We start from the raw sequence: 27,070 nt of genomic DNA on the forward strand, positions 1-27,070 counted from the left end.
TTCTTTAGATTTTGTAAAGACCACCTTTATTATAAATACAGCTGCATGAGAAAAATCTATACAAATTTAACAGTGTCCTGCTATAAGAGCAGCGGTTTGAGTACAGCATCATGTATCTGTGTAGCTTTCAAATGTAATATTTTCTGTACTTTCTAGAATCAAGGAAGGAAGAACTTGGTTTGGAGGGTTTTGATGTTATTCCCCATCTCAACTGTGTTGCCAAGACAGCTCTTCACACTAGTCTTGCTTTTGAGCTAATGTTACAAAAAAAAAGTCTAAAAAAAAGTAAAAAATAGGGATATATACCATGTAGAGTCCTATGAGAAGAACTAACCCCTCAGTGATCAGCAGCCAAGCTGTTAAAGGTGGGTAAATTCTCATTTCTTCACCACAGAGAAAGTTGCAAAGACTCTGCATTAAAAATTGTCTGGTGAATGATCACCAAATCCTGCTGCTTGAATGCTGGACAAGGTTTTGGATTCCTTTACTAAAATACATCTTTATATTCCCCATAACTACTGTATGCAGAACAGCCCAGAGAGAGAAGCCATATCCGGCAGCTGGCACGTACTAAAGAGTGAACTCCCCGCAACTCCTCTTAGATGACAGTCAGCTCCTGTATAGTAATAATAACCTTAGACCAAGACATTTCCTAAAGCTGAATGGCTCCTCAGGCTATGTTGTAGATCAGTGGCTGCTATCAACCCACCACTAATTCCACTGCTTCCAAAGAACCTGTAATAAAATATTAAAACCACAAGTTGAGGGTGGAGAGAGTGGCTGAAACCAGCAGAAGGCTGTAGGAGTACATCTGGTTAACAAATAGTAAGAGCAGTTCTGAGACACAAGAAAAGGGTCTGGGTAAGGCAGATAGCTCTTCCTTAGGATCTCTCACGGTAATCAGGACGTTACCAAAGAGATGTTGTATGTTTGTCACTCATGTGTCATGCACTGTTCGGTTTTAAAAGAATGTTACCCACTTTAAACCACAAAACCCACCTCCACCCCTGCCCTTCGAAGCTGCTTCCAGTGAACACCCAGCAAGACTCCAGTCAAGGCAGAACTAAACACGGCCACCACTAAAAAGTCTTAGGACATTTTCATTTGCTGACAGTGAATGCGGTGCTGAATCAGTGATGGAGCTGAACTGTCTTACAGACCTCTTCTATGAAATGTGTGTGTGGTCTGTTACTAGCAGGGCTGGTACTTGGTGGTAAGATTTACTACAGGAGGGACAAGACACTGAAAGGAATGATGCTCTTCACATCATGGCCTCCTTGTAGCACAGCAGAGATCTGATCAGAGAAATGCTGTGTACCCACATGTCCCCAGATGTGGCAAGTATATACCTCTGGGTATATGACTTACAAAGCCCTGAAGTTTACTGGAGCACAGCTTATTAGCACAGAGCACTTCTCCCCGACCAGAGAGATTTGAGTGGGTTCCATTACAGCCGGAATGCACAGAACAAATCTCTTAAAAGACGCTCAGGGCAAAGTAAACATATTGCATGTAGGCAAATTAAGCCAAGCAATTTGCTTTCTGGGGAGTCAAATCCATAAATTCCTTGGTTCAGCTCCAGTTTGGGTTCAGCCAAACACCATGGGAACATGGTGTCAATCTGGGTTTCAGGATCAGTTTGGGTTTAAGAGAAAACATGCACACAAATACAGAAAATGAAAAACAAAAGATTCAATCTACTTTTCAGTTTAGTTTCCCTTTCAGTCTAAGCAGCAGTGCCTGGAGTTGTGTAAAGTCAAGTTTAGGCATGTTTACAAACCCACAGGACTGGTGTTACACAGCTTTGTTCTGACATTTTAAGAGGGAAGTTAGATTATTCTGTTAAATAGCCTTTTCTTCGCATCCTCCCCTGCTCTATCTTATATAAAAGTTATTTTTCAACCCTGAGTGTCATTTCCTGAGAGACCTGGGTCATGAATTTGTTTCTGTTCTTTGGACAGGCTAAATTTAGACTCCTGACAGGAAATGGCAGAGAATTTTTCATTTCTCCCTGGCTGCACTAAGAACACATTTAGAAGCAACTCAGACTACAACTGCTTTAGCATGACCTGTCTGCAGGCAGCTCGTGCAAAGCTGGAGAGTAAAACCTGAGCAGGTAGGAATGCAAATCGCTTGAGTTTGCAAAGATCCTATTCAGCTTCCAAAGTAGCCTTCAGGCTCCAGTATTCACCCGCTGTTCCTGCACCTCTACTTGTCACTACCTGCTTGTTGTGTCCCTTGAAATTGCTCCTGCCCCCTTTCCTGCTGAGGAAGGCTTGCTTGGTTGTGCTGATGAAAGCCAGGGGCTTTCTGGTTAGCGTTAGCAATTAGGCCTGGTCTGTTGCTCTGCCAGCCCTGGCAGTCTCCCAGGCAGAGATTGCCAAGGATGCTGAAGCAAGCACTGGGCTGATGATCCAAGACAGTTTCCTAGTGGGATGAGCCAGCAGCCTCATCTCTCATTTTGCTTTCCTATTTCTCATTTTCTGCTCAGAAATATTATTTAATCACCCTGTAGCTGTGATGATAAAAGCCAAGGGGATCTGCAGCTTCAAGCAAACAGTTCCCTGTTGCCACCAGTGCTTTTCTTATCAACCAAGTGTGGAAACAGGAGTTACAGCTTCCTCTGCCTTTGTGCATAAAATGTCCCTTGCTGGTGGAGAGACAGACAAGAGCAGACCTCAGTGAGGTGGTCAAATGGTTTGTACCAGGAACAGGGTAGAGAGGAAACTTCTATGGAAAGTTTGCTCATCAACAGGCTGGATAATGAGCCTCTTGCTATATTGTGTCCCTAGCAGTGATAAGGGATTAAATCTCCCCTCTGATGCATGTGGTAGAGAGGACTGATTAAGAGGGACCTGTGGAGCTGTGGCACGTGGTAATATCACCCCGACGGTGATATAGAACTACTGTCCACTTGTAAACAGCATTCAGAGAAGTCTAGTGCAGGAACATTGCAGGAAATCCTAGTCTAAGAACATTGTAGGTAAGGGACCCTTAGCACAGGAGGCCATGCCTCAGGGGACTTCCAAAAGGCAGAGCTGCATAGACACCCTGGTTTGAATCCTGCACAAAGCACACAAAGGACATGAGCTACTGGGCCCTCTCCTCCCACCAGGCCACCTTGCTGGGGCTCAGTAGCCCCTTGGCACCACAGTAACATGCCGCTTCCTGAGGGAATTCAGCCACCTCTGCCTCGGGGATTTCTGCACTGGGTTTTTTAGCATATACCCCGAGATTCTCCCTGTCTTGCAATCAGAAACTGTCATTTCCCCATTGTACTCTGGTCTCAGCAAATTATGGACCACTAGCTGTGGCTCCCGACAGCAAACTTCATTGGAGCAGCAGTGTTATGAAGGATGGAGGAAATTCTACACGGAGGCAGCCAGCCAGCTTTTGCCTGGGTACCCAGGAGCAGAAGGCATGACAGACAGACCACAAGGCAGCTGTAGAGATAGTGTTTCTAAGCTGTGCTATGTGTGTACCTCTTTCATCCCCTCCTCCCCAGTTAGAGCCATCTTGCTGGCTCTGACCTCATTAAAGCCATGCTGGGAGAGTCATAAGCTCATTCGCATTGTGATTCTTTCCTCTTGCTACCAAACCGCTGTGATTGGGCTCCTTACAGGACAATTTGGGAAAGTTTCCTCTTTTGTTAAAGTAAAGCGAAACCCTGTAGCTGTCATTTCTGTCTTTGCTGGTTCTCAGACTTGCTACCCAGGGATAGGGAAAAACAAACAAATAAACCAAAAAGCCAACAAGAGTGTTTCACTCTTTTATCTAAGGTGGCCATGGAAAACAGCCAAGAACAAATCCCACTAGCCATAATACCATGAACGAAATGAAAGACTCAGATGAAATGGTCTGAAGAAACAGACTGCCTGCTCTGCTGTGTTTCCCCTCCCCCATGGAGAAGAAATGTGCAGGGTGCAGGACGGGCGTGTTTTGAAGGACAGGACAAGCTCTTAAAACTACTGCTGCAAGTCCTATCAAGCAGGCTTTTCTACAACTGCAGTTCCCTTGCGATTAAAGAACTGTAGTTGATTTAAAGATCTCCGGTTGAGATCTGCACATGGGACCTCAGTAGTGACCCTCCTTCCCACACCAGCACTGAGTTTCATGTTGCGCTTTGTCACAGAGCCGCAGAGCTCCTGCTGTTTGCAAGCAGATGGGCTCCTGCGATCCCAAAATCCTTTCTTTGATTCCTCCACCCCTTTCTTATCTCCCAGTTCCAAAGGAAATGACGTTTTTGGCCTCCACTGTTTGCATTGCAGGCATCTGAATAAATTAGTCATACTGGTTGCTCAATACCACTGTGTCATGACTGAGGCAAAATAGAAAAATATATTCTTAGCTGCATAAAACCCAGCCAGCACACTAGTGGAGCAGAGATACATTTTTACACCATGTCTTCCAGTTTCTCCCTTCCCTACCCATTCCCCTCTCCCATACTGCAGAAACCACGGCCCAGGACAGCTTCAGCTGCAGACAACAAGCTCTACTGGCAAAATCAGTTGCCTCCACGAGGCTTCAAAAAGCTGCCCTATTGATTTGTAGTTAAAGGAACAATGTTTTCCTGCTGGCTTTGGTTAAAGGGATGCTTTATGGATCCCGTTTGCATGTGCAAGGGGAATGTGCACTGTGTACTCATTTATTAGTGCAGATGTGTTCCTGAGCATCTCGTGGAACGTGTCCACTGTTTTCCTGTAAACATCCCTGTGTAACACAAAGGGACGGAAAAGGTTGAGAGGCTCAGCCCTCTGGAATATGATGGGGAAACCCAGCTCTGCTGGTACCTTCCCATTGCCAATGAAGAAGTGGTAGAGTTTCTTTTCATGCAAGCATTTCTCCAGGAATTTGAGCATGTCTTGCAGACGGGCCTCCAACTTCTCCGGGGCCCAGTCCTGACAGGGACGCGCCTGCAGCAGATGCAGCAGCACTGTCTTCAGGTGGTAGTTGGTGAGTCCGCTTGGACCTGTGAGGCTGCACTGCTTCCCATGGAGGAAGGAGAGGATCTGAAGGCAGCTGACATGGCAGGCATTGGCAGGCAGCCTTTTGGAGACCAACTGGATGAACCTCCTCTCATATACTGCGAAGGTGAGAAACCAGTGAGTGCTGGAGGGCAGGTCTGCTGCCAGGCCACTCCAAGGGAAGTGAGAGATGAAGTAAACATCAGAGTTCTCGTACTGTACCACAGGGGTGAGGTTGAAGGCAATTGATTTCCCTGACCTAAATTTTATCTTCAGGGCCCCTGGGGAGTCCAGCAGGCTGAAGGAAAGGTCGAATTCATACTTGTGGGAGATTCTGCTCCAGGCCTTGGTGACCGCTATCTGGAACCACTTCATGACTCGATCTGCATCCAAATAGTGAGTATTTTTGAAGCACAGAAGGTCTTCCATCTCACTGCTGGGCCTGGTATTATTGACTTGGCTATGGAGGAGACACAACATATCTTCCCCCAGTTTAGTCTTGTCACAGATGCAGCCTGCCACATCTTCATCTGCCCTGCAGACCTTGATAGTGCCATAACCTTGTTTATCTGGGGGAAAAGAATTGCCAGAGCACCAGGTCTGGGACCGGAAACAGTATGGCTCTGGAGGGGCAAAAGGCACTATCAGATCACAGACGAAAGGTTTACGCACTCTCCAATTCTCATACATGCTCCCCACACCCATGCAGTCTTCCACTTCCATGTCAGCATCCCGGTTACAAACACTCCTCAAGGCCTCCAGCAAGTCATCTGCAAAGCCTTCCACCATCTCCCGCATCCTCTCCATGTCTCCAGTGGTACTCAGGATGCGCTTCTCATAGAAGCTGGCCAAGATGGCCTTGTCAGGGAAGACTACTCCTTTAAATGCTTTCCCCAGGACAGCTATGTCATCCTCTTCACTTCCTGTGTCCTGCCAATTCCCTTCTTGGAAATCCTGCCTCCAGAGCTCAATCAGCAGGAATATGACCATGGAAACGGCATTCCACATATCCCATGGGACCTTTTCCTCTTTGCTTTCCTCCACTACCTTTGCAGCCTTTCCCAGAGCCTTCTGCCCAGCTTCCTGCCCTGCCATTTCCTGCTCCAAGCGCAACTGCTCCAATCGAAGGCTCTCCTCTCGCTCCTTCATCTTCCGGATGATTTCTTCCGTGTTCTCAGGGACGGTGCCATTCTCTTTAGGGAAGAGGAGTGGGTGGTTGACGATAGCTGTAATCACCACTAGGCACACCTGGAAGATTCTCACAGGCATGGCAGTTCCTTCCCTGAAAGAGAAAGAAAGGGAAAATGACCCATGACCTGGGGTATATTCCATCAAGAAGAAAAATGAAAAAACTTCCCACTTAAATAAAAACTTCAGCCACCTTTCTAACCCTGAAAAGCATGCCTGAATCTGGAAGCTCCTAAGCCCTGGGCTGTGTCTGTCAGTTTTCAGCCAATATTCCCAAAAAGTCTGTATCAGACAGGCATGGAGTGAAAATAGAGGAGTTGTTGACATCAGATCATCTCTGCGGATGGTGAGGGTGAAAGTTTCCTTCTCTTATTGCCAAATTAACTTCTAAAACCAAAAGAACTGTGAAGGTATTTGCTACAGTCATGTGATGCTGTTGGGGTACTGTGGGAAGGCACATCCTTCTTCCCTCCTTGAAAGTTCACTGGACAGCAAGGAAAAAAAAAGAAGATATCCCCAGATCTAAAAAAACAGAGCTGGTGATGACCACTGCTTTCTCTCAACATGAGACTAAAGTTGCATTAAAGCAGACATGGCAATGGCATAAGCAGGGCTATCTTGATCACCTATGTGCAGCCTGTCAGGGGACCCACATAGCTACCTTCGATCAGGGCAATCTTCATTGACAGTGCTGGTTACGGGCACCTACGTGGGAACAAGCCTGCATTGTTTTGTGCTTCTTGGCAGGCCATACAGGCAAAGCTCTTCCTGCATTACAGCAGCGTCAGGATCATGCTGTGGCATATCCTTCCCAGCTCCTACAATGCCTCATGACTGTGGACCCTGGAAAAAGGGCAGAGCCAGAAAGACTGCTAAACTGGAAAGGGTTGCTTTTAACCCAATAGTTTTAAAAGCATCAGGCTGTTTATTTTTGGTGCTTACTTGGCTATTTATCTGTGGAAGACATTAGTAAACACCACTGCTTTGATCTAAGTAATCTCCTCCACGCACCCCCTTCACAGCTGTGCTCTGAGCCAGCCTGCTCCTATCTGAGGTGACCTCAGCGTTGTTGTGAAATGCATCGGGGGTCCTGCTGTCACTCTGCTTGCCTGCACGCACATCCCATATGTCACCCCTTTCACTGGCTCTTGGCATGACTGGGAATACCATGCTGTTTTGGGATTGCTTTGTGTGGTTACTGGCTCTGGTGCTCAGACTTCACACTTCATAAAGCTTTCCATGCCTTGGGGCTCACTATGACAGAATTTAACTCCTAGTTTTCTGGGGCACAGTCCCTTTACCAGTGCATTTACCTGGCCCTGATGAAGCCTCCCAGAGGCTTGGGTCAGAGTGTGCTCAGATTAAAGCCTGGGCTGTTTCCTCCCAGCTGGCATTTTTGCTTCTTGAGGGCTGGCATCTCTATCAATATCCCACATGTCTGCTCAGGGCAGGACAATCTGGGGATGTCACCTAGTGCTGAGAAGTCCTTCTTCCTAGCAACATCTCCTCTCAGTTCTAGCACAGGGAGATTAGAAGGATTAGAGAAGAGCAGATTTCTTATCACTGCTGGGACATTTTAATTCAGCCCATGTGTGCCTCAAGAGGGTGTTTGAGAGAGTTTCTGCTACAGAAATAAAGTCTATCGATAGAATAATTAATCAATTAGACCAGAAATAATTATCTCATTCCTGACAAACCAATCCACCCTGCTGTGGGAATGAGACTGTTTCACTGAGAGCCAAGAGATGGTGAGGCACCTTGCACCCACTGCGAGCTCAGGGCTGCCATTCCCTACCCCACAATAGCTACTTCCTGGCCCGAGCCCAGCTTGCTTAGGTGCCACAGAAATCCTGCTGTCCCAGCATCTGGACAAGAATGAGAACATCTCTGGCAATCATCTCACTCGTGCCTTAAGAGAGTATGCAGTGAAGATATATCCATTCAAGTGGGCCTTGTTATCATTAGTGCATAACAAACTGCTGCCTTTTGATTGCAGGAAGCTAGATTTCTGCTGGGCGCACTTACTGTATATGGGGACTGTATCCTTCGGCATGCAATTATTTTTGCTTACGAGAGAGCTGGGACTGGAACAGCAAGGGAAGGGAACAGGATTGAGATGCATTGTCCAAGCAGCAAGAAAGCTCACACAATGCTCAGGAAAATGTTAAGTGCCCCTCCCTGCGTAAAATTTACTAACAACTCTTTTTTTAGATCCCATATACATGCACAGATGCGTGCACTTACACCAGCATTGCTCTGGAGATGTTTGCCTGCCTTCCTCATCCTTTCCACACTTAAATTGATGCTTTAAGTCATGAAGTAATGAATTAAAGCTGAATTAATGCTCAAAGTTGGGTGTTCCAGTTATTCTCTGAGTTCCATGCCTGACCACAGTTTAAGAATAAACTGGGATCACCCTGTATTGCAAAGAGCTTTATCAGTTTGCAGGGCAGGGCAGGAAGTGCTGGTGAGTTCCTTTTCTTGCAGACCACATCTGCTTTCCAAGGTTAAAAATAACATGGCCAGGTGCCAGGTGCTTCATCTTGCAGTTTTGACCAGGGTGACATCGCTACTCTGCCCTGCTAGACCTCTGTCCCTGCAGATGATGTTTTACTGTTACCGTAATACTTCCTAAATGCGTAAGGCTGTAAGAAGCCAGCTTCCTTTGGATCTTCTTGTACCCTTCAAGACTCTCCCATGCCCAGCTGCCCACGGCCACACCACTTCCAGAGGTTACCTGCCCCAAAGCTCTGCTATAGCAGAAGAGCTCAGGCCAGCAATCGATCCCCAAGTCCATCACTGGCTGGAGCAGCTGAATTCATTCTGGGTTGCACTGACAATCTGGGCTATCCCAACTGATTTTGCAAGAGTAGGTTAGCAAGCGTGTACACAACCTCTTCCCGCTGTAATGCCCCCTGTACTGGCATCAATCCCTGGCAGAGAGTCAGAATGAGAACTGGAAGTGAGGACATCTTCAGGTAGGAGGATGAATTGGCAAGAGAAGTATATGTTTTCAGCCTTAATACAAAGAAGGTTATCCTGGTCAGAAGTGCCCTTTTACTACTGTAGCTAGTTCACAGAAGAAAATGTATACTCTTTTAGCTACACCATGTTAGCCATAGTAGCTAAAGAAGTCAAACATTAAGCCCAGTTAAGGCTTAAGGTTAATGATGCTGTGTGACCAAAGTCAGCAGCCTGGCCTTGACAGCTGCGAGGATGGTGTAGGCAGAGCGTTCCCACATCTCATCAGACACAGGTTTCCTGGCTAGTATGGAAAGACTAAATAGTACAGGTGAAACCAGTAGCACTGCCTACTAGGGCAGTCTTCCCATAACAAGGGACGCTTCCAGCACTTCCCATAACAAAGGACACTCTTTTCACTTGCTTTTAACTTCAGCCCAAGCAATTTAAGGCTGATAAAAATATTTATGCCTGCCCTGGCTGAGACAGCTTTTGTGTGGGGAAGAGGGAGAAAGTCCAAACGTTTCCAAGCAAGAGACTAAGAAAAAGAAGCAGCACTGCTTTATCTATACAACAAATTTTGCTACATTTCAAACATTAAAAAAAATATATATTTCACACATCATCAATGTAGATACGAGGTTTTATACAGCAAGTTCTCAAAGCAATCTTCGACCTTTTCCAATTTTCCATCTCTGCTAATTTTTTTCGATTCAAAGCACAGACAACGCGTAGACTTGGCAACAGGCTTCCATCTAACTACTTTTGGCAGACCCCCTTGTGGCAGTCCCAGGACTCCAAAAATCTCCCCTAACTTAGCACACTGGTTCTTGTGGCATTACAGACAGGCCATCTTCCCTGAGCCTGCTCTTGCCCTGCTTGATGGGGCTTTTTCTGGATGATAGAGTGAAGATCTCACCTCCCAGGCTCTCAAGAGCACGAAGTGAGGAAAGCACCAGCAAGACAGAAGAAAGTGGCACAGGGAAATGAGGAGGGCCAGGGGCAAGTGGTATGTGGGGCCCGACCGTCTCTCCCCCTGCCCGGAGCAGCTGGTGCTCAATGACTGTAGCTATGCAAAGTTCAGTTTTCTGCACACTGCCGAACACGTGACATGGTTTGTTCAAACCCGCCTCTGACACCAGAATAATTAGTTTCCTCCTGGGCATTTCTGTGGTACTCACTACCTCAGTGTCTGAATGCTTCATAGATTTTAAGGTTAAATATCACTCTAAATAACCTTGAGAAGTGAGGGGGCAGGTGCCCTCCCTGCTCTCCATCTGGCGAGTGAGGGCACAGAGAGATAAAAGCAGCTGATAGCTCTGCTGCCCAATTAGAAACAATTATCACTAGCATCCTACAGCACTTTGCATGTTCAAAGGCTTTACCAAGTGCAGCTGCAGCTTTCAATGCTCAGCTCCCAGGCAAGGTAGGCCTCATCCTTTCAAGCCTAAAGCAGCCTCTTGGCTACATGATCCTGTTCAGCCCTTCAGCAGGTCCAGCACAGGCCCTGTATGATAGAGGGACCTCTGAGAAGAGGGGGAAAAAGATACTGTGATTATGCACTTCAGGAGGGCGTCACGATGACACATGCACAAGGAGACCACTTCGCACACTAGCTATTCAGAAAACGCTTTGCTGCGTGATTCAGTAATGTTTGGTTAACCTTCTTGCCTGTAGCATGGTTATATTTAGCATGTTGCAAGGAAAGGGAAGCAGTACACTAAATTCACATAAGCCTTAGCACAGGCAGGAAGCGGTTTGGCTAAGGTCAAGCAACGGCTGAGAGAGCAGTCTCTGCATGGAGCCAGGATGCCTTCTGCTCAGAAGAGCGGGCTAAATTCCCGTACGTTCACATCATAAAAATAAAGGGGGGAGTATGCCCAGAGAGGCTTGCCTCAAAACTGCCTTGGGAAAGGACTCTTCACACTTGCTGCATGCAGGCAGTGCCAGCCATGGCCAGGCTGGAAGGGAAACGGGCTGGAGCTCTGGAGCATGGTCACTTGGACAAGATCTGACCCACTTGCCACACTGAGTCCCTGGGCATTGGAGCAAAAGCAGAGCTGTGGTTCCTCACCAGCATAAATGCAGCCCCCTAACCCTAACAACTGGAGCTGAGCTCTGCACACCAGCTCTCCCAGACCCTGCATCTCTACAGTAACTGTCACTGTATTACCTCGGCTACTCGGGTCCCTGAGCATATGGCCTGAAGGAAAAATACAGGCAAAGACTATTATAAGACAAAATAAAAATAGCCATTGCACTGCTTCCTGACTATAGTCAGCTCCTAATGACAGTTAGTGCCTGTGGTGCACACTATAGCAAGTGGTTTTGCTTAGTGGTGTTTTATGTCTCACGGGGATAGAGCTCAGCTTTGCCTTCAGCTTGTGCCTTGAACCTCTCCTCTTTGCCAGGGAGCATCACTGAGCTCTCCTCCTCTTATGAGATGTTTGTGCAGGCTGATTCGAGGGCAGCTACACATCCTGTGGGAGTGTGCAGTCTCCCCCTTCCCACCAGCCTCCCTGCTGTAGGGTGTCTCCTGATGAGCGTCAAGGTCCTTTGTAGAGATGACAATGCTCAAAGCCAAAATAATGTCCTGCCCCTTCTACCTAAGATACCTCAGCTTTTGATTTCTGATTCTCAAGTGTTTCTCAGATCTTTTTCCGCAGCAGCTTCAGACCCTTTTGCTGGCTGGGTCTCGACAAAGGAAATGGAAGAGATTGGAACTGCAGCCTGAAAAGTTGCCTCCCCGTAAGCTGGTAGCTAAGCTGTTGTGCCCTGAGCCCAGATAACCCTCCATCTTCTCTGAAGACATGGGAGAATATTTCCCTTTCATTAATGGCTCCTTTCTTTCCCCAGGAGCTTCTCATACATCTATTTTCCCCCCTGTTTAAATTTTGAATCATGGGAAGCAAAATATGCTATGGCTGATGTTCAGCAGTAAACCAGATAAGAGCAAGTTGATGCTTCAATTCTTAAATTAGAAAAAACCAAGCCACTGAATGTGGTTCAGTGATGCACTGAAATACGCCAAGACCTCATTTGTGACATACTCAGTTACTTCCTGCAATTTGGGTAACACAAAAGGCAATGAATAGGTGGCTGCCTCATTGTGTTTCAGCTTGGTAGGCTGCAAAAAAGAGGTGATACGAAGAGATGATAATAACTACAGCTGGTTGAGAGCTTTTCTCATTGAAAGCTGCCAAGTTTTTGAAACCAGAACTTCATAGGAACCAATATGGTTTCTCAGAGTCTTTTTAGGAAGGTCTTTGAGGTCTGGAATGGGCTCTCCCGCTTGTTTTGACTGGAGAGATTAATAGCCCAGAACAGCCACTAAACTGCACTCGGGCCTCTCTTGGTGGGAAGACATGAATTTCAAACCGAGGGATTTGGGGCTCAGCCTAGCCCAGCCCAACCCTATTCCCTAATCACTGAGCTTCTGGGAGCCCCATGATTCTTCAAACAGCCTTTTAGCCTTCAAGCGTATGCTCTGGAAACACTTACACTGCATTTAGGAAGATCCAATCAAAACACAAATTAAACAGCTTTAATATAAAAAGAATGCCAGCTTTTCAGCTTGCTCAAAAGCCTTTGTAATACACTACTGCCTTCTCCAGTTTGCATATATCATTGCCGTCTCTGCAGGTATTCAGAGATTTGCCAGGCTGTGGCAGAGAGAAGTAAAGTCTCCTCTTACTGGGGACTACAGGTTCTGAATAGTAAGAGACATATACATTGAAAGAGAAATGGGAATTGTAAAGAGATCGTGTCTGTATTATTGTTCCAGACACAAGCTTGGAAAGATGCACTTAAATTAGCCAACCCTGCACCACTGACACTGCTCTTCTACCTCCATCTCCTCATTGACATTTAGAAAACAATCAAAAAGCCTTTGCTGGCTCAGGACAGATAGCAAGGGTGGTTTTCCTTCCAGCTGCTACATATAAAGCTTCAGGTATAGGTATGCACTGGATGGAGGTCCATGGAAAAAGACTAAGGTACCACCACAAAGATAAAAGATATAAGACTTGTCTCTGCCACTAGCTGCTGGGAGTGTGCTTGATCAGATTTTGCCTCTTTTGCACTGAGAAGAACCAGAAATCTTTCAGGTTTTAATTTTAAATGCACACATCTAAAAACAGCACACATCTATGCCCTGAGAGTCTGATCATTTATGTGGGATGAGGGGAACTGGCGTTCGAGCCTCTCCTCCAATTTCAGGAGGGAGTACAGTAATTTAAACTTTGCTCTCCTTCCCAGCCCCTGAAGCTGCTGCCCTCATCACTTGGCTGCTTTCAGGTCAATATTCCGCTCTCCAGTTTTGACCTGCGTTTCCAAAGGCCTTGAGAAATTGGTTCTGGAAGGACTTCAGTCGAGCCTGTCTTGATCTTGAGACCAGTATTACCGAAGAAGCATTTTCCGGGGTAAGGGAGGGGGAGAAGTGCCATTCTGGTGAAGAACTTCAGACGAGAACTGACTGAGATCTCTTTCCAGGTTAGCATTGTGTTTGCTCCCAACACCCTGGTGGGATGGAAGCTGCCAGTTGAACCAGCTGCATGTCATGCAGAAGAGCTACATCTCAAAACAAGAGTTTCTAGGCTCATCCGAGTCAGAGAAGTGGAGCCACGGCACCAGGTCAGGCTGGCATGGCACTGGACCCTCAGGGGGGCTGCAGGGCCCCCGTAGCTGAGGTGAACATGCAGAGCCCACATGTTGAAACACACCCCAAAGTGATTAAGAGTTTATTAAGCCAGTCTACCCTTTCCACCCAGCCGCATATCCATTAGCACATGTGGTTGTGTCTGGTTTTTAATCTCAGGATGAAGACCCCACTGCTACAGTAAGAACATGTCCCCAGAACCATACAGGGCAATCAAGATCTCCAACTTCCTACTCCATCACCAGCTCTTAAGCATTGCTTTGGCAGCACCCAATGCAGCACGCCAACAAGCAGGGCAGGGCAGTTGCAAAAAGGCTCCTGCTCTCCCATCTCTTGAGCATGCAGTCAGCTGCAGCACAGAGAGACCAGCCAGAAAAATTAGGAGTCATAAAACACGACACACAGCCTTAGCAGCACCAACTTGTGATGTGTTTTCACACCCTAAGAATTTGAATTAAGCTTGAGGCAGCATGCAGGAGATTCATGGGATGAGCTACTTACAGGGGACAGAAAGTACCAGCTACAGCAGCTACAACTCATGCTCTGATTTGCCTTTCTGAACATGAAATTAGTGCTATGAAGTACCAAATTTCAGTTGCCAGCACAGTTAGAGTTGGTTCTGCATGGGTTGATGGGATGAAGCTCTGTCTTTGACTCTCTACCAAAGCCATCAGTGGAAAGGACCAAATACACCAGTGCATGAGGTGTAGAGGCCTGGATGCTGAGACTGGTACCAGAACCACATTTAAAAAAGAATGAGCCAGCTAGTGGGGGTAACTTGCTTGGGATTACACAAGGCGGGTAGGGCAGAGCAAGGGATTGGGCCTCAGGACCACATGCCCTTAGAGACTTTATAAGTGCCTTACAGCTCCAGTCCTATTACTCCTGCTTCAAAACGGCACACTTCCTTAGCTCACCACGCAATACTTAACAGGGACAGATGAGAGCTATTGCTTTCCAGAACATGCCTAGGAAGCCCCACCCCAGATTAGATACATGGCCATAGGCCAGCAGTTGGACAAGGCCACTTGCCTGATAACTATTGTTTTGCCATTTGATTGAGAACATATTAGCCTTTGTAACATCTGCGAACATCCTGTCTCAGGCCTGTTTTAGTGCCAGCAGGGTCAGTCGCATGGTCTGCGTCAGACATCCTGCTCAGCAGGTCTGCTGCGGACATTTGGAAGCAATATTTTCTTCCCGAGGTCACCAGATCAGGTATTTCCATGGACATGTTGATGCTCATCCTGTGTACAGGACTAGGTAGACCTCCCTTCCCATACATAGGCAGACTAGGGGCGGATAAGCACATGAGCAGCACAGACTTTGTTCAGGAGGCAGATGCTACCACGCAGTCCCAGGTCCAACAGAGCGGATACATTGCGGTCTCCAGGACACCCCACAGGAAGGACTTCCAAAGCTCCAGGCGAAGACTGATTTTGCCACTGTCACTCCAAGCAGATGAGTGTCTGATTTATTCTGGAAAGGACAGGGAGCTTCCCTCATGTCTTCCAGTCGTTCACTGTCTTTTTCATTTGGAAGCTTTTCCTCATGCCTAGTCAAATCTTCCTTGCTGCAATTTGAACACCTAACTTGCCAGTGACCACTGTGGGTAAGAGTAGGACAGACTGTTTTTCTTCCTCTTTGCAGTAGGACTTCAGTTATTTCCAGACCCTCCCTTCTGCTCCTGCCTCAGCCTTCTCTGCATACAGATCCATTTTTAAGATGTTCCCCAAAAAGCCCATGGTCTCTCTTCCCCCTGCCCCCAAGGCCTAGACAGAAGAAAAGGTTTTCTTATTGTGACATAAAAGGAGTTATTTGTCTTCTAGGGCTCTTTTCCAAAACCCAAAGAGATGTGGTACCTGTTAGATTTTCAGTTTCATCACTGAGTTGGAGGGCTTATCTGGATATTTCTAAGTCACCATTTCTTGCACGCCACTGACAAGAACATGATTCTGGTCTCCCCTTCCTGCTCCAGAAGCTAGAAGCCACTGTCAAGGATGGGTGTAATAGCTGTTAAATAAGTGCAAAACCTGGTCATATGCCTGAATCACTCACTGTTTCTTGTTAAGGCTGGCACAAGAGGGGATGTACATGGAGACCATAAGACAAAGCTCTTAGTGTGGTGAGTATGCTTCTCAGCATCCTGAATGATGCTGTGCAATGCCTCGGGTCCCCCCTGCTCTGGCTAAGAAGGGTTTTTACAAACTGAAACATGCTGCTGGCTGTGAGGGAGGCATGAGGGGAGAGGTAGGAAGTCTGTGTATGTGGCTCCCACCCACATACTTAGCTGTTGTGGTAGGATCCCAGCCAGGAACAGCTTGGCTTTTCAAGCCAAATAAATTCTGCCTTTTAATTGTGAGGAGAACAATTGGAGTAGACTGAACTTTTGTGTTTTTAGGAGGAAAAAGAAAATCCCACCAAAAAAAAAAAAAGAGTTGGCTCACCAATCTCACCAGTTCCTATAACCAAATGGGACAGGTGCTAGGACGATAGCTGGTCATTCCCTTGTGTAACCTTTCATCAGTGCTGATGGACACAGATGACAATAACCCCCCACTGCTTTACTGAAAGCCTGATAATATCAACTGCAATGTATGGAGCAATGTCACAGCACACATGCTCTCCGGCTCACACGGGGACCAGCTCTGACTGTTGCACTCTCAGGCACACAGCTTCTCCCTTTGCACATGTACGCAGCTGTGGCTCTTTGATCTGAAACAGACAGTCACCTCACAGAAAGGGAAGTAGGGGGGGAGGTAAGAATATAAAAAAGGGTTCGGTTGCCAAGATGCTTCTTTAAATCTACTCTCCTTCTCCCCAGTTAATTCTCAAAAGAGAATTAACTCAAAAGAGAATTAACTTTCTCTTGGAGAAAAATCTAACCAGTGCAGTTAAATCAGCCAGTGGTTACTCTGTCTCTGCCCATCCTAAGGTTAATCAAAGCATATTCTCTGTATACCTGCCCATCCAGCTTAACTGTATATTGTACATCCATTGAAATGAATGCTTCAGTATTCAAAGGGTTGGAGGAAACGTCATTAGAAAGCTGGTTTCCCAGTAGGGATACACCATTCCAGCACATCTTGGAAAAGCATATGTGGATATTGGCATAGCTCAGATGTGACCCGTAAAATGATTATGTTTTACATGTGAAACTACAAGATCTCATTTCAGCCATTAACAATGCGCATTTATGTATTACAGACAGTAGAAAGCCTTGAGTTGCCACATACTTCCATACTGAGATGCTGAACCAAAACACAGCAAAAAGAAATTGTCATTGTGGGCTGGGAATTTGATTGATTCGTAATCTTCTACTCCATCATAGTCTTGAATCAGTGACAAAGTAGCACAGCTATGTCAGGGGACCTGCAGGCCCATGTATCTAGTTAAACAGGGCTCAAAAACCTTGGATGGGATCAGTGGTTTGTATGATACTGGACGATTGTTTTGATAACTAGTTACAGCTGTTGGTATTCAAGCAGTTAGGGAGGAGCAGTATTAAAAAGTTGGCTATTATAGCAAAAACAGCACCACAAAAATGAAAAGCAATGCTTTATTCCATTGCCTGAAATCCTAGCTTTTATATAAAAAATGCTGTAGTTCCCCAGTAAAGCAAAAAACAGACTCTGAAAATGCTGCAGGGATGGGTAGAGGGTGTGGAGAGAGAGAGAACAAGAAAGTGCACTCCTAGGGCAATGTCCTGCTTCCTCTGCTGTCACTAGGATAACTGCCCTTATCTTGGCAAAGTCACTCCACATTACACACAGCATCTACAGGAAGAACCAGGCTCTCTTATTTCACTACCTGATGACTCTACAAATGAACAGAAGAAATAACATGAATGCTTTCAGAAGCAGTAAGCCCATTCTTGGCTTACTAGTCATAAACCTAAAAACTGCCAAGAGACACATGCACGCACAAATATGTTGGCTGCAGAGTACTGCTGGCTAACCCTGGTTTTTAAAAGTAGTTTGAATCGATACAAGCCAGAGGAGAAAAAAAAAGCCATACAAGTAAACAAACTATCCCACTTCCATACAATATTTCCATGAAGCTCATTCTTTTAGTATTGGAGGCATTTTCACTCTAGGGTGTGACTCAGAAACCAGCCTATTGCTACATGCACCCATGAGGTATATAATAATTTTCATGTGTTCTTTGCTCAATCCCAACAAAAGAAGCCATCGTTAAGCTCTTCCTTTCCCTGAACAGTTTGTAAATTGAATGCTGGGAAAGAACAGCTCTGAAAAAACTTTCACGGGATAAAATTGATGCAATATTCACTGTTGTAGCAAAAGTACTGAACACACATGTGACGGCTGTGAAGCCACGTGGTTTTCATTTGGGACATGTGTGTGGGGAACACAAATGCATGCTTCCTTTAAAACATACGCACAACAAAGGAAGGCTTTGTTTGAGAGCCAAGGGACAGCCTCTTTGCCACACTTGAAGGCTAATTTACAGCGCAATGGGAACTGTGAGTCATAGCTGTGGGGCCCCTGCTCATGGGCACAAAAATCCCCTTTGCTAGAGCAGTCAAAGAGCTTAGCTTAGAAGCAATGACAGCTTAAAGCTCCATGTGGCCGTCTGAAAGCTTCTAGTATAGCAGCAAATGCAAGGCTGAGCTAAGAACATGTCCTGGACGACTTATGATGCAGACATACCCCTCTCAGTCAACACTTCCTCCCACAACTCCTTCTGCATTCAAATTTGCAACCGGCGCTCATTCCAAGTGTGAAGTACCTATAGCTCAACAAGAAAGTTGGATGGACTTCAGCCACGGCCTTCAGACTGCCTTCCACTTTGGCTGCAGAAGAGGGTGGCCTTGATACTTAGACTGAGCATAACCAACTCTCTAGGTAGGCCTGCAGTAAAGCCCTACATCCTTAAATCATCTACAGTGCCAGATAATTTATGTCACCATGTGTTGCAGAGATTTGCAGCTGGGGTGAATACCCATATTATTGTCTTCTCATGCCTGGGGAAGGCTTGCTGATTGATTTCAGCTACCCAGAAAGTAGAGACCTAGCTCATCCTTGCCCCTACCAGCCTTTGCAAAGGGATAAATGTCTTTAATTGTTATGAATGTATTGCAAACTGCAGCTTCAGATGTAGTTGTACTGCAGAAAATTCCAGTGAAGTCACCTGAAACCGGTGGCAGTCAAGAGTTAGTGATTTGGGAGGTAAACATTTGCTCTACAAAACAATAAATATATATTTGGATGCAGATACATACACAAATATAAACCCCTCTGGTAAGCACTATATTGTAAACATTAAGTTTCACAGGAGGCTTGAGAACATCTCCTTAGCTCCATCTCTGGTCTATATTAACATTTGACAGGAACATAAAAACTAGCTCTCAAGAAGCAACACAGTCTCTCTCACCGCCTACAGGCAGGGCCTATGCTGCCTGGATGGTTTCTGGCAAATTTTTGTCTACTTTGTTCTGAAAAGCTTTCAGCAAAACGCCATCTCTGCTTCACAACACAGTCTAGACTAGTGCTTAGCTGCCTTTCCCTGTAGGAATTTCTCCTAATCACTGCATGTGCTTTTTCCGAAGAGAGGTATAAACCCTGATGAGGTTCTGGCACATACGCATGGCATTTTTTCTTAGGGAGCTGCTTCCTTCCCTACAGGCAGTGTGGGAACTTTTTGCTCCCACTCCTCATCAGGTACTCGCCAAGCACCACCAAATCTTCTGCGATTCTGAAGAACTGAAAGCAACGGTCTCTGGCCAGGAGGGGCTGATTGTCACTGTTTTCATTTGCTTTTGTCTACAAACTGTATATTTTCAAGCGATGGCACCACCATCCCGTAGGGCAACCCAGGGAAAGATGCAGCTGGTTACACAGCTCGTTCAGCTAACGTCTTACAGCTAGCACATGTCACTTCGTTTGGGTGCAAGAACCTTCTCTACGTGCTCTACACCATAGTTTTGAAAGGGAAAGAACAGTATGCTTTTATTTGCCAGGCAACTGAAATAACCATATGAATCAGAGACTGTGCCTAATCGGGCTTAAATTCTGAAATGGTTGGCTTCTGTGGCCCTCAACCTTGCCAAATGAAGTTGGTTTTTCCAAGCCACATGCATTGCAGTGGGGCGCATCAGATGGTTACACTGTATATGCTGAAAAAGCACCTCTGCCCTGAGGCAAATATCAATGATACAAATAATGTGCTGGATCAGCCAGAAAAACCTGCCTCTAGAAGAGGGATAATAACGAAAGATGGTGGGTGAAAGACAGAGTGCCTCATCTACACATAGGAGGATGGCAAGGGGCCAGCTCTCACAGCTTTGATCTGGGCAGGTTAGAAGAGCATGCCAGGGAGTGCTTTGGAGCAGAGCTTTGCTAGAGCAGAGCAGCCATTTGAACCAACTGGGAGGGGAAGAAGGGGACAGACACCACACAGCACAGGAGCAGATCCAGAATAAATACCCCCCCCCAAAAAAAAAAGAAAAAAAAAGAAAAACCACATGAAATACATGAAAGAGCAGGTACTCAGAGCTGCAGGAAGACATTCTAGCAACCAGGAGTGCTGCTCTGCCAGCTCCCTCTACCACCAGCTCCATTTCTTCCCTCTCTACCACCACTACCCACGAGCCTGCTGTCATGCACTTGTGGTGCAGCATTGCCAAAGGTCTGGGGTTCACCAGACAGCTCTGCTTTCAGTGGGTTTCCCAGGGTTTCTGGTACAAACTTAATCCGGACCATTAAAACCCTACACATTGCTGACTTGTAAAAGCTGCTATTCTGGCAGAGCTCTTGCCTCTGCTGTCACCCCTTACTAGTCCAGGCACTTCCAGGAGTCAGATCTCCCCGACATCTGGAAAAGGGGGGTCTAGTGCTCTCTCGGTCTGGGTAAGATACCTTTGGCAAGGTCTCCTGCATGACGGTAAATGCAGCAGCAGCTGCAGTCAGCAAAGCTTAGACCTGTTTGTTCCACCCTCTTCTGTGCTCACCCCCAATGGTACCACACAGAGCAATTCTAGACTGAACGCCAGAACAGGGAAGCTTTTAACCTCAAACTTCCAAACTGAAGCCATTTCCAAATTAAACCTTCTCAGTATTGCTACATGGGGTGGGCTTCGCAAGTGCTGTCTGACCCTTTGCTGCCAGGAACAACACAAAGGTTACTAATACATGAACCATGCCACTTGCCTTCCGGCATTTCTGCTGCAAGGCTCAAGATCTCCTAGTGAGAGCCCTTGGAGAGGCTTTCCAAATCATGGAAAGGCGAATGATCGCTGGAGCACTTACCTGCTACAGCACTTCACAGGTACTCATTAAACGTCACATTACTATTATCCGTGTGATGCAGAGAAGACTAAATTCAGTCACCCACCACTGAAGTACAGCCAGGAAGTCTGCAAAACACAAAGAGAAGGAGTGAGGAAGTTCAGGCAGAAGATGAGTGCATAATGCAGTTATCTAAATTAGGGATTGATTAAAATAGAGATTAAATCACTCCCTTACTTAATAAAATGATCACAGAAACTCAAGAGGCCAGAAAAAAATGTCTTTGAAGTGATCATGGAAGAGTTAAAACAGCTTCTCTCGTGAGAAAATGTGCAAGTCACACCACAGGTCTGTCAGCATAGCAGAGAGATCAACAAATGAGGAACTCCCTCCTCAGACTCCATCCTCAGCCACCAGCCCTCTCTCTTAAAAATAGATTAGGGCCAAATTAGCAGCAGTGTATGTGTAAGGGCTGGGACGGTTGTCTGGGATTACCTTGCCTCAGGGAGGGTGTCTAGCTGCTCGAAGGAGCTCACAAGGTAGAAATGCTTGCTAGGGGAGCTTGGTTTAGAGAGCTAATGAGAGAAACAGAAAACACAGGAGAAGAGGCAGGAAATAAGTCTAAAGGCATAAGGGGAGATGTGAAATGCAGAACCAAAAAAGATAAACTACCTATTTTAGAAGGGAAGTGAACTTAAGAAATACTAGATGAAACAGGAAACAACGTTAATTCCTCTGAACAGAAGTTGATTGGCCAGATAAATTAGTTGTGTGCAGATAAACAAAACAGTTACACAGCTATGCACAGTGGGTTGCAGAAGAGGAGTCTACCACCCTCAGAGCTAGCTGTGATCACAGTGACTTCAAACCCTCCTACAGTCTTGATCCAAAGCCTAAAGAAATCAGGAATAGCCCTTCTGCAGGCTGAGATCAACTTTGTAGCAGGGTCCTTTGAGGACTCGGTATTAGGTCAATGTGTCCTTGTTCTCCTGTCTGCCTTCATGGGAATCAAGATCACTTCAATTTGGCAGCCCTTGGGGAGGCGATTGATCAAACCTCCCTCCTCCCACATACCTGCTCTGACCAGACAGCACATGCAGTCTCACTTCACCATTTCCTTCTTCAGCTGTGAGGCTAAATTGACAAATTGGCCCAAATAGGAGATCTCTGCCCTGATCTTCTAGTGCCTTGGGAGCAGCATGTCACTATAAGAAGCAGCACAGGCAGCCACTCATGGAGCATGGGAGCAATGCACCCCAATCCCAGAAAGGCTGGATCCATGCTGTAGTACCCCAGTGGATGTCTGTCAGCCCTCAGGGTCTGCAAAGACTGGCCCTGTGGTGGCTCAAGGCCAGTAAGTTACAGCAGACACTTCTGGTCAGAGGAAAGGAGCTGAAGAAGAGCTGAGCTGTCATACAGGGAGAAGAGCAGGGAACTTGTGCTAAGGGGCCTTGTCCTGGTGGACAAGTTGACCATGAGCCAGCAATGTGCCCTTGTGGCCAAGAAGGCCAAGTGATATGCTGGGTTGCATTAGGAAGAGCACTGCCAGCAGGTTGAGGGAGGTGATCCTCTCCCTCTAATCAGCCCTGGTGAGGCCGCATCTGGAGTACTGTGTCCAGTTCTGGGCTCCCCAATACAAGAGAGACATGGAGCTACTAGAGAGAGTCCAGTGGAGGGCTACTAAGATGATGAAGGGACTGGAGCATCTCTCTTATGAGGAAAGGCTGAGATTGCTGGGACTCTTCAGCCTGGAGAAGAGAAGACAGAGGGGATCTTATCAATGTGTTTAAGTATCTGAAGGGAGAATGTAAAGAGGATGGGGCTGGACTCTTTTCAGTGGTGCCCAGTGACAGGATGAGAGGCAACGGGCACAAACTGAAACACAGGAACTTCTGTCTAAACATGAGGAGGAACTTCTTTACTGTGAGGGTGACAGAGCACTGGAACAGGTTGCCCAGAGAGGTGGTGGAGTCTCCTCCTCTGGAGATATTCAAAACCCACCTGGATGCAATCCTGTGCAATGGGCTCTAGGTGACCCTGCTTGAGCAGAAGGTCTCTACTGGATGATCTGCAGAGGTCACTTCCAACCTCAGCCATTCTGTGATTCTGTGTTCTCACTTGTTAAAATAATTTTTAAATCTCAGCAGTGCAGCCAGGGTCTCCCTCTATTACTATTTCTTTATGGATGTGGAAGAGATCCCAACTGGAACAGTGGAGGATGGTTTAAGGTCCCAGTTGATAGAGGGTCTACCTGCTCTGCATCCTCACATGCCGGCAAAAAACAGCTCCTCCGCACTCAGAGGCAGTCCAAGGCATATGGCACAGATTTTGGGTTGGGTCAGCCCTATATGACAGCCTTTTCTCCACGCCAGAAATCAAACATGCCCTTGCTCCAACAAAGCTCAGCAGCTACTTTGGTCTTCAGGACACGGCAATAGGACCTGTTTGTTTTGCCAAACCACTGGCCAGAAGAACGCAGCTCTGAGGCAGACTTGTGTTTAGCACAGCAAGGATGGCTCGGTCAACTTAGAGTTGTCCATGTGTGCATGGAAACCAAAACACTCGGGGCAGGGCGGGGGGCAGAAGGCTTCCCAGCTGCACCCCTGGACTAGCTTTCCTTCTAATCTTGGCTACCTGCCTCCCTTCCTATTTCCTGTGCTGACGAGTGAATGGGCAGAAGGCTTTGCTTACACAGCTGAGCCAACATCCCTGCTAAACGTGGAATTCATGGCCTTGCGCGCAGCAATGCCACCCAGCACGCGCCCTGGCCGCTCTCCCTCCCTCTCTCCAGCCTGAAGACCACAGCCTCTAACTCTCTGTACCACCCGCTAATTAAATGTTCTGATGGAAAGTATGCTGTCTGGCAGCAAACTCCCTGCTTCCCAGTGTAAATGGATTATAATGACACATAGGAGAGAAAGAGCTGGCCCGTCCAACAGTCTGTTTTAAAGGGGATCTGGAGGAACAACCCAGCAGCCTTTCCTCAGATCCCTCCGACACTGCACCATTGCTACGGACAATTCTACAGAGCTGAGAGCGCAGGAGTACAGTATGTTGCTGGGACACTCATTCAGATTCCTAACGGATTTCAGGTGGATCAGTGTTCCCCAGAACAACTGCTTCTTAATGTTCTCCTTGTTGATGGAGGCTGAATTTTATGCCTATGTTTTGCCAGGAGTGTTGTTTTAGAGGGGATGCAGGTGTGTCAGGAGAGGGCAGTAGAAACCGGAAAAAATAAACCACCCCTTTTGCTGGTGCACTCGTTGCACTCAGGGAACTGATTTAAGTTATCAGCTAAATAATTAGTGAGCTATGACATAATCCAATAAGCGTGTTTCCTGCTATTGCTCTAGTTGCAAAAATTTATTTATAGGCAAGCTCCAAGATACTAAAATAACAGTCAGAAGGTAGGCAATTGAAAAACCCAGAGCTGCTGTAATGAAAACCATAAAGTTTTTCCTTAAAAAACAAACTCATAAATTAGTTAGATTAGCTGACTGAACACTAGCGTTACATTTCTGTAGGTCAGATTTCTTCCCTCTGTTACTCATTGCCATGTAACTACGGTTGCAAGCGCAGACATACCTCAGAGACCTCAGCGTTACAAAGGCACCCAGGAGCTCTTACTGCCATGGAGAGAATCAGCAGAACCTGACATGGGACCGTAACACGCAGTTTCGCTGGTCCTAATTGTCAGAGGGCCCCAAACAATCACTCAGGAAGAGCAAACTACTTCAGTCTGCGACCAGGGCAACTTAGTCTGACCTGGATGAAGCCAAGGCTGATCTTAACATATTGTAATGCTCGAAGCAACAAAAAGACAGAGACAGTTAGGTGGGGAGAAGCAACCGCTTGAGCTGTTGTTAAACAGGTAGAACTTCTTCAGTGTGCACAGGTTGATTCCTCCTTACAGAAACCACTGCTGAAAACACAAACCACTAGGTTTTGCACACCCTGTTCACTCAAAAAAAATGTGATCTGCTGGCTAGGAGCCAAGAACCCCGCAGGGCTGACCCCAGAACTGATTCCAGCTCTCTGACCTTTCACAAATCAATTCACCTCTCTGCACATCTGTGGCAATCACACTCAATACATGTATTTCCCATGTGGGAGCAGCGTGAAGTGTCTATTGTGCTGAAAATGAGGTTTAAGTTTCTATTTCTATAGTTAATTTTAAGTTTCTATTTCTGTTTCCAATGTCATGGTTTTCCTCAAGGACTGAAGAAACACCTCTCAAGTATGCTAAGAAAGAGTGGGACCAGTAGGTTTAAAAAGCAGAAGTCTATGAAGGTGGATAGAGTAACACTAGTCAGAGCCACAAAACCAGCAAAAAGTGGTGGCTCCTGGGACTCTATTCAGCGTGACTTGATGCTGCAGAGGTTCAAACGTGCTCCAGTCAGGGCGCTACAGACTGTCCTACTGCGGCTCCCAGGGCCGCTGGAAAACAGGCTGTTTTCTCCTCCTTGCACTCGGTTCCTGCCGGGCTGCCAGGACAGGAGAAGCTGAAAGATCTCTGCGGCCTGCAGGAACTTTGGCGGGCGCAGAGGTCTGCCTTAGGGGCGTGATCCTCCACGATGCCTGAATACCCATCGAGTCTAGCTCCACATGCACGGCTAGGGCACAAAACGCGCATTAGCGGGCGGCTCTACCTCAGGGAAAGCACCGGAGAAGGGCCGCGCCAACACGACCTGTTGCAAAAACTCACCAGCAGCAGCCGCACCGACTCCCGCAGTTTTGCTCCCCAGCGAGCGGCAGCAGCCCCGGCACAGCCCTCCCACCGCGGGCTGCGGCGGCAGCCAGCGCCCTTCCCGGCCCGGCCGCGCCGCGCCGCGCCCGCCCCGCGCCCCGCCGCTTACCGACGCCGCCCGCTCCGCTCCGCGGGGCCGGGGCCGCTGCCGGGAGCCCTGCCGGCCTCCTGCCCCGGCTGGGCGGCTCTGCCCGCGGCGCGGCGGCGGCTCTGCCCGCGGGGAAGTGCAGCCGAGCCCGCCCAGCCCGTCCGGAGCGGCTTGGGTTTCCTTTCTGCCTTTTTTTTTTTTTTTCCGATTGTTTTTTCCTCTTTCAGCCCCGCCGCGGCAGAGCGGCGGCCCGTCCCTCGGCAAGCGGCTTGTCTGAGCCTCCCCCGCTCCCCCGTTAGCTTCGCGGGCGGTTTTGCAGCGAGGGGCTCGAGGAAGGACAGCAAAGGCGGCCATTCCGCTCCTGGGAGGTATCCCGACCTCCGGGTGGTCCTGCCCGGGGCCAGGAAAGCGGTTTACAGAGTTAACCTTGTTTCTGACTCTTACCAGATCAAACGAGCAGGAGATCCCAGGGACGCCGAGGCATTTTCCCTTTCAAAGCCGGCACAAGAGGGAACTGGTGAATCTGCCCAGCAACTTTCGAGGCAGAGAGGTGACATTAGTTTCATTTTACGGGTGGGGAATTGAGGCACAGCGTGACTTTATCATTTTCCGGTGATAAAGAAAGGCCACAGTGATGGATTAAAATAAACTGGTTTCCAAAACTGCCCTCATTCAATGATTAAAATGCCTCTTCTTAAAACTCTATCCGAGAAATAAGTTTGCTAAACAACTGTCAGTTCCACAAAGAAGCTTAAGGGAAACACATCTGAGGAACATCGTAGTAACACTGATCTGCCTTAGAGGAACCGTAACCCTTTACTGCACTCTTCCTGTTTTCGCAGCATTGTGGCAACTGTCATACGTTTAACACTGGTATGGCCCGTTGCACATTCTCCACTGCTGCTGTTTCCGTGTTTTAAGCTCAGGTGGTAGATGTGCTACAAAGCCAAAGGTCCAATGTTTGAATTTTGCACGTTAGGTTGCTCTAAGACTTTGCAATATCAAAAAGACACCAGGCAAATGGGGTGGCGTAGCTTTGCACTAAAGCCATCTAGTCTGTAAGTGATAACCAGGACTGTTATTTTAGTCCGTCCTTTGAATTTCCTTAAGTGCTTATTGAACTAAGTAAGTTTCAATATTTTTCAAAAGGTTTATATTCATACATGTGTTTGTATGGATATTATTTCCTTAGTGTCTGAACCAAGTTTATTCAAGTTT

General features: G+C 47.0%; 1 protein-coding gene across 4 annotated transcripts; it reads right to left on the reverse strand.

Moving 5' to 3' along the window:
• On the reverse strand, positions 1-26,710 carry ITPRIP (inositol 1,4,5-trisphosphate receptor interacting protein). Of its 4 annotated transcripts, none has more exons than XM_026117512.2 (3): positions 26,297-26,710; positions 21,039-21,145; positions 1-6,246 (listed from the first exon to the last, which is right to left on the reverse strand). In XM_026117512.2, the coding sequence occupies exon 3, from the start codon at positions 6,231-6,233 to the stop codon at positions 4,584-4,586; it is 1,650 nt and encodes a 549-aa protein (XP_025973297.2). In that variant the 5' UTR covers positions 6,234-6,246; positions 21,039-21,145; positions 26,297-26,710; the 3' UTR covers positions 1-4,583. The 4 variants fall into 4 exon arrangements, with proteins under 4 accessions (XP_025973297.2, XP_064370265.1, XP_025973298.2 ...); XM_064514195.1 differs by lacking the exon at positions 26,297-26,710 and adding an exon at positions 25,874-26,238; XM_026117513.2 differs by lacking the exon at positions 26,297-26,710 and adding an exon at positions 25,723-25,857.
• Positions 26,711-27,070: the final 360 nt, after the last annotated feature.

The sequence above is a fragment of the Dromaius novaehollandiae genome, chromosome 6 (assembly GCF_036370855.1).
Source record: "Dromaius novaehollandiae isolate bDroNov1 chromosome 6, bDroNov1.hap1, whole genome shotgun sequence".
NCBI lineage: Eukaryota > Metazoa > Chordata > Aves > Casuariiformes > Dromaiidae > Dromaius > Dromaius novaehollandiae.

Coding starts and splice junctions, on each gene's coding strand:
- ITPRIP (XM_026117512.2), bottom strand. CDS start 6,233: ATGCCTGTGAGAATCTTCCAGGTGTGCCTAGTGGTGATTACAGCTATC.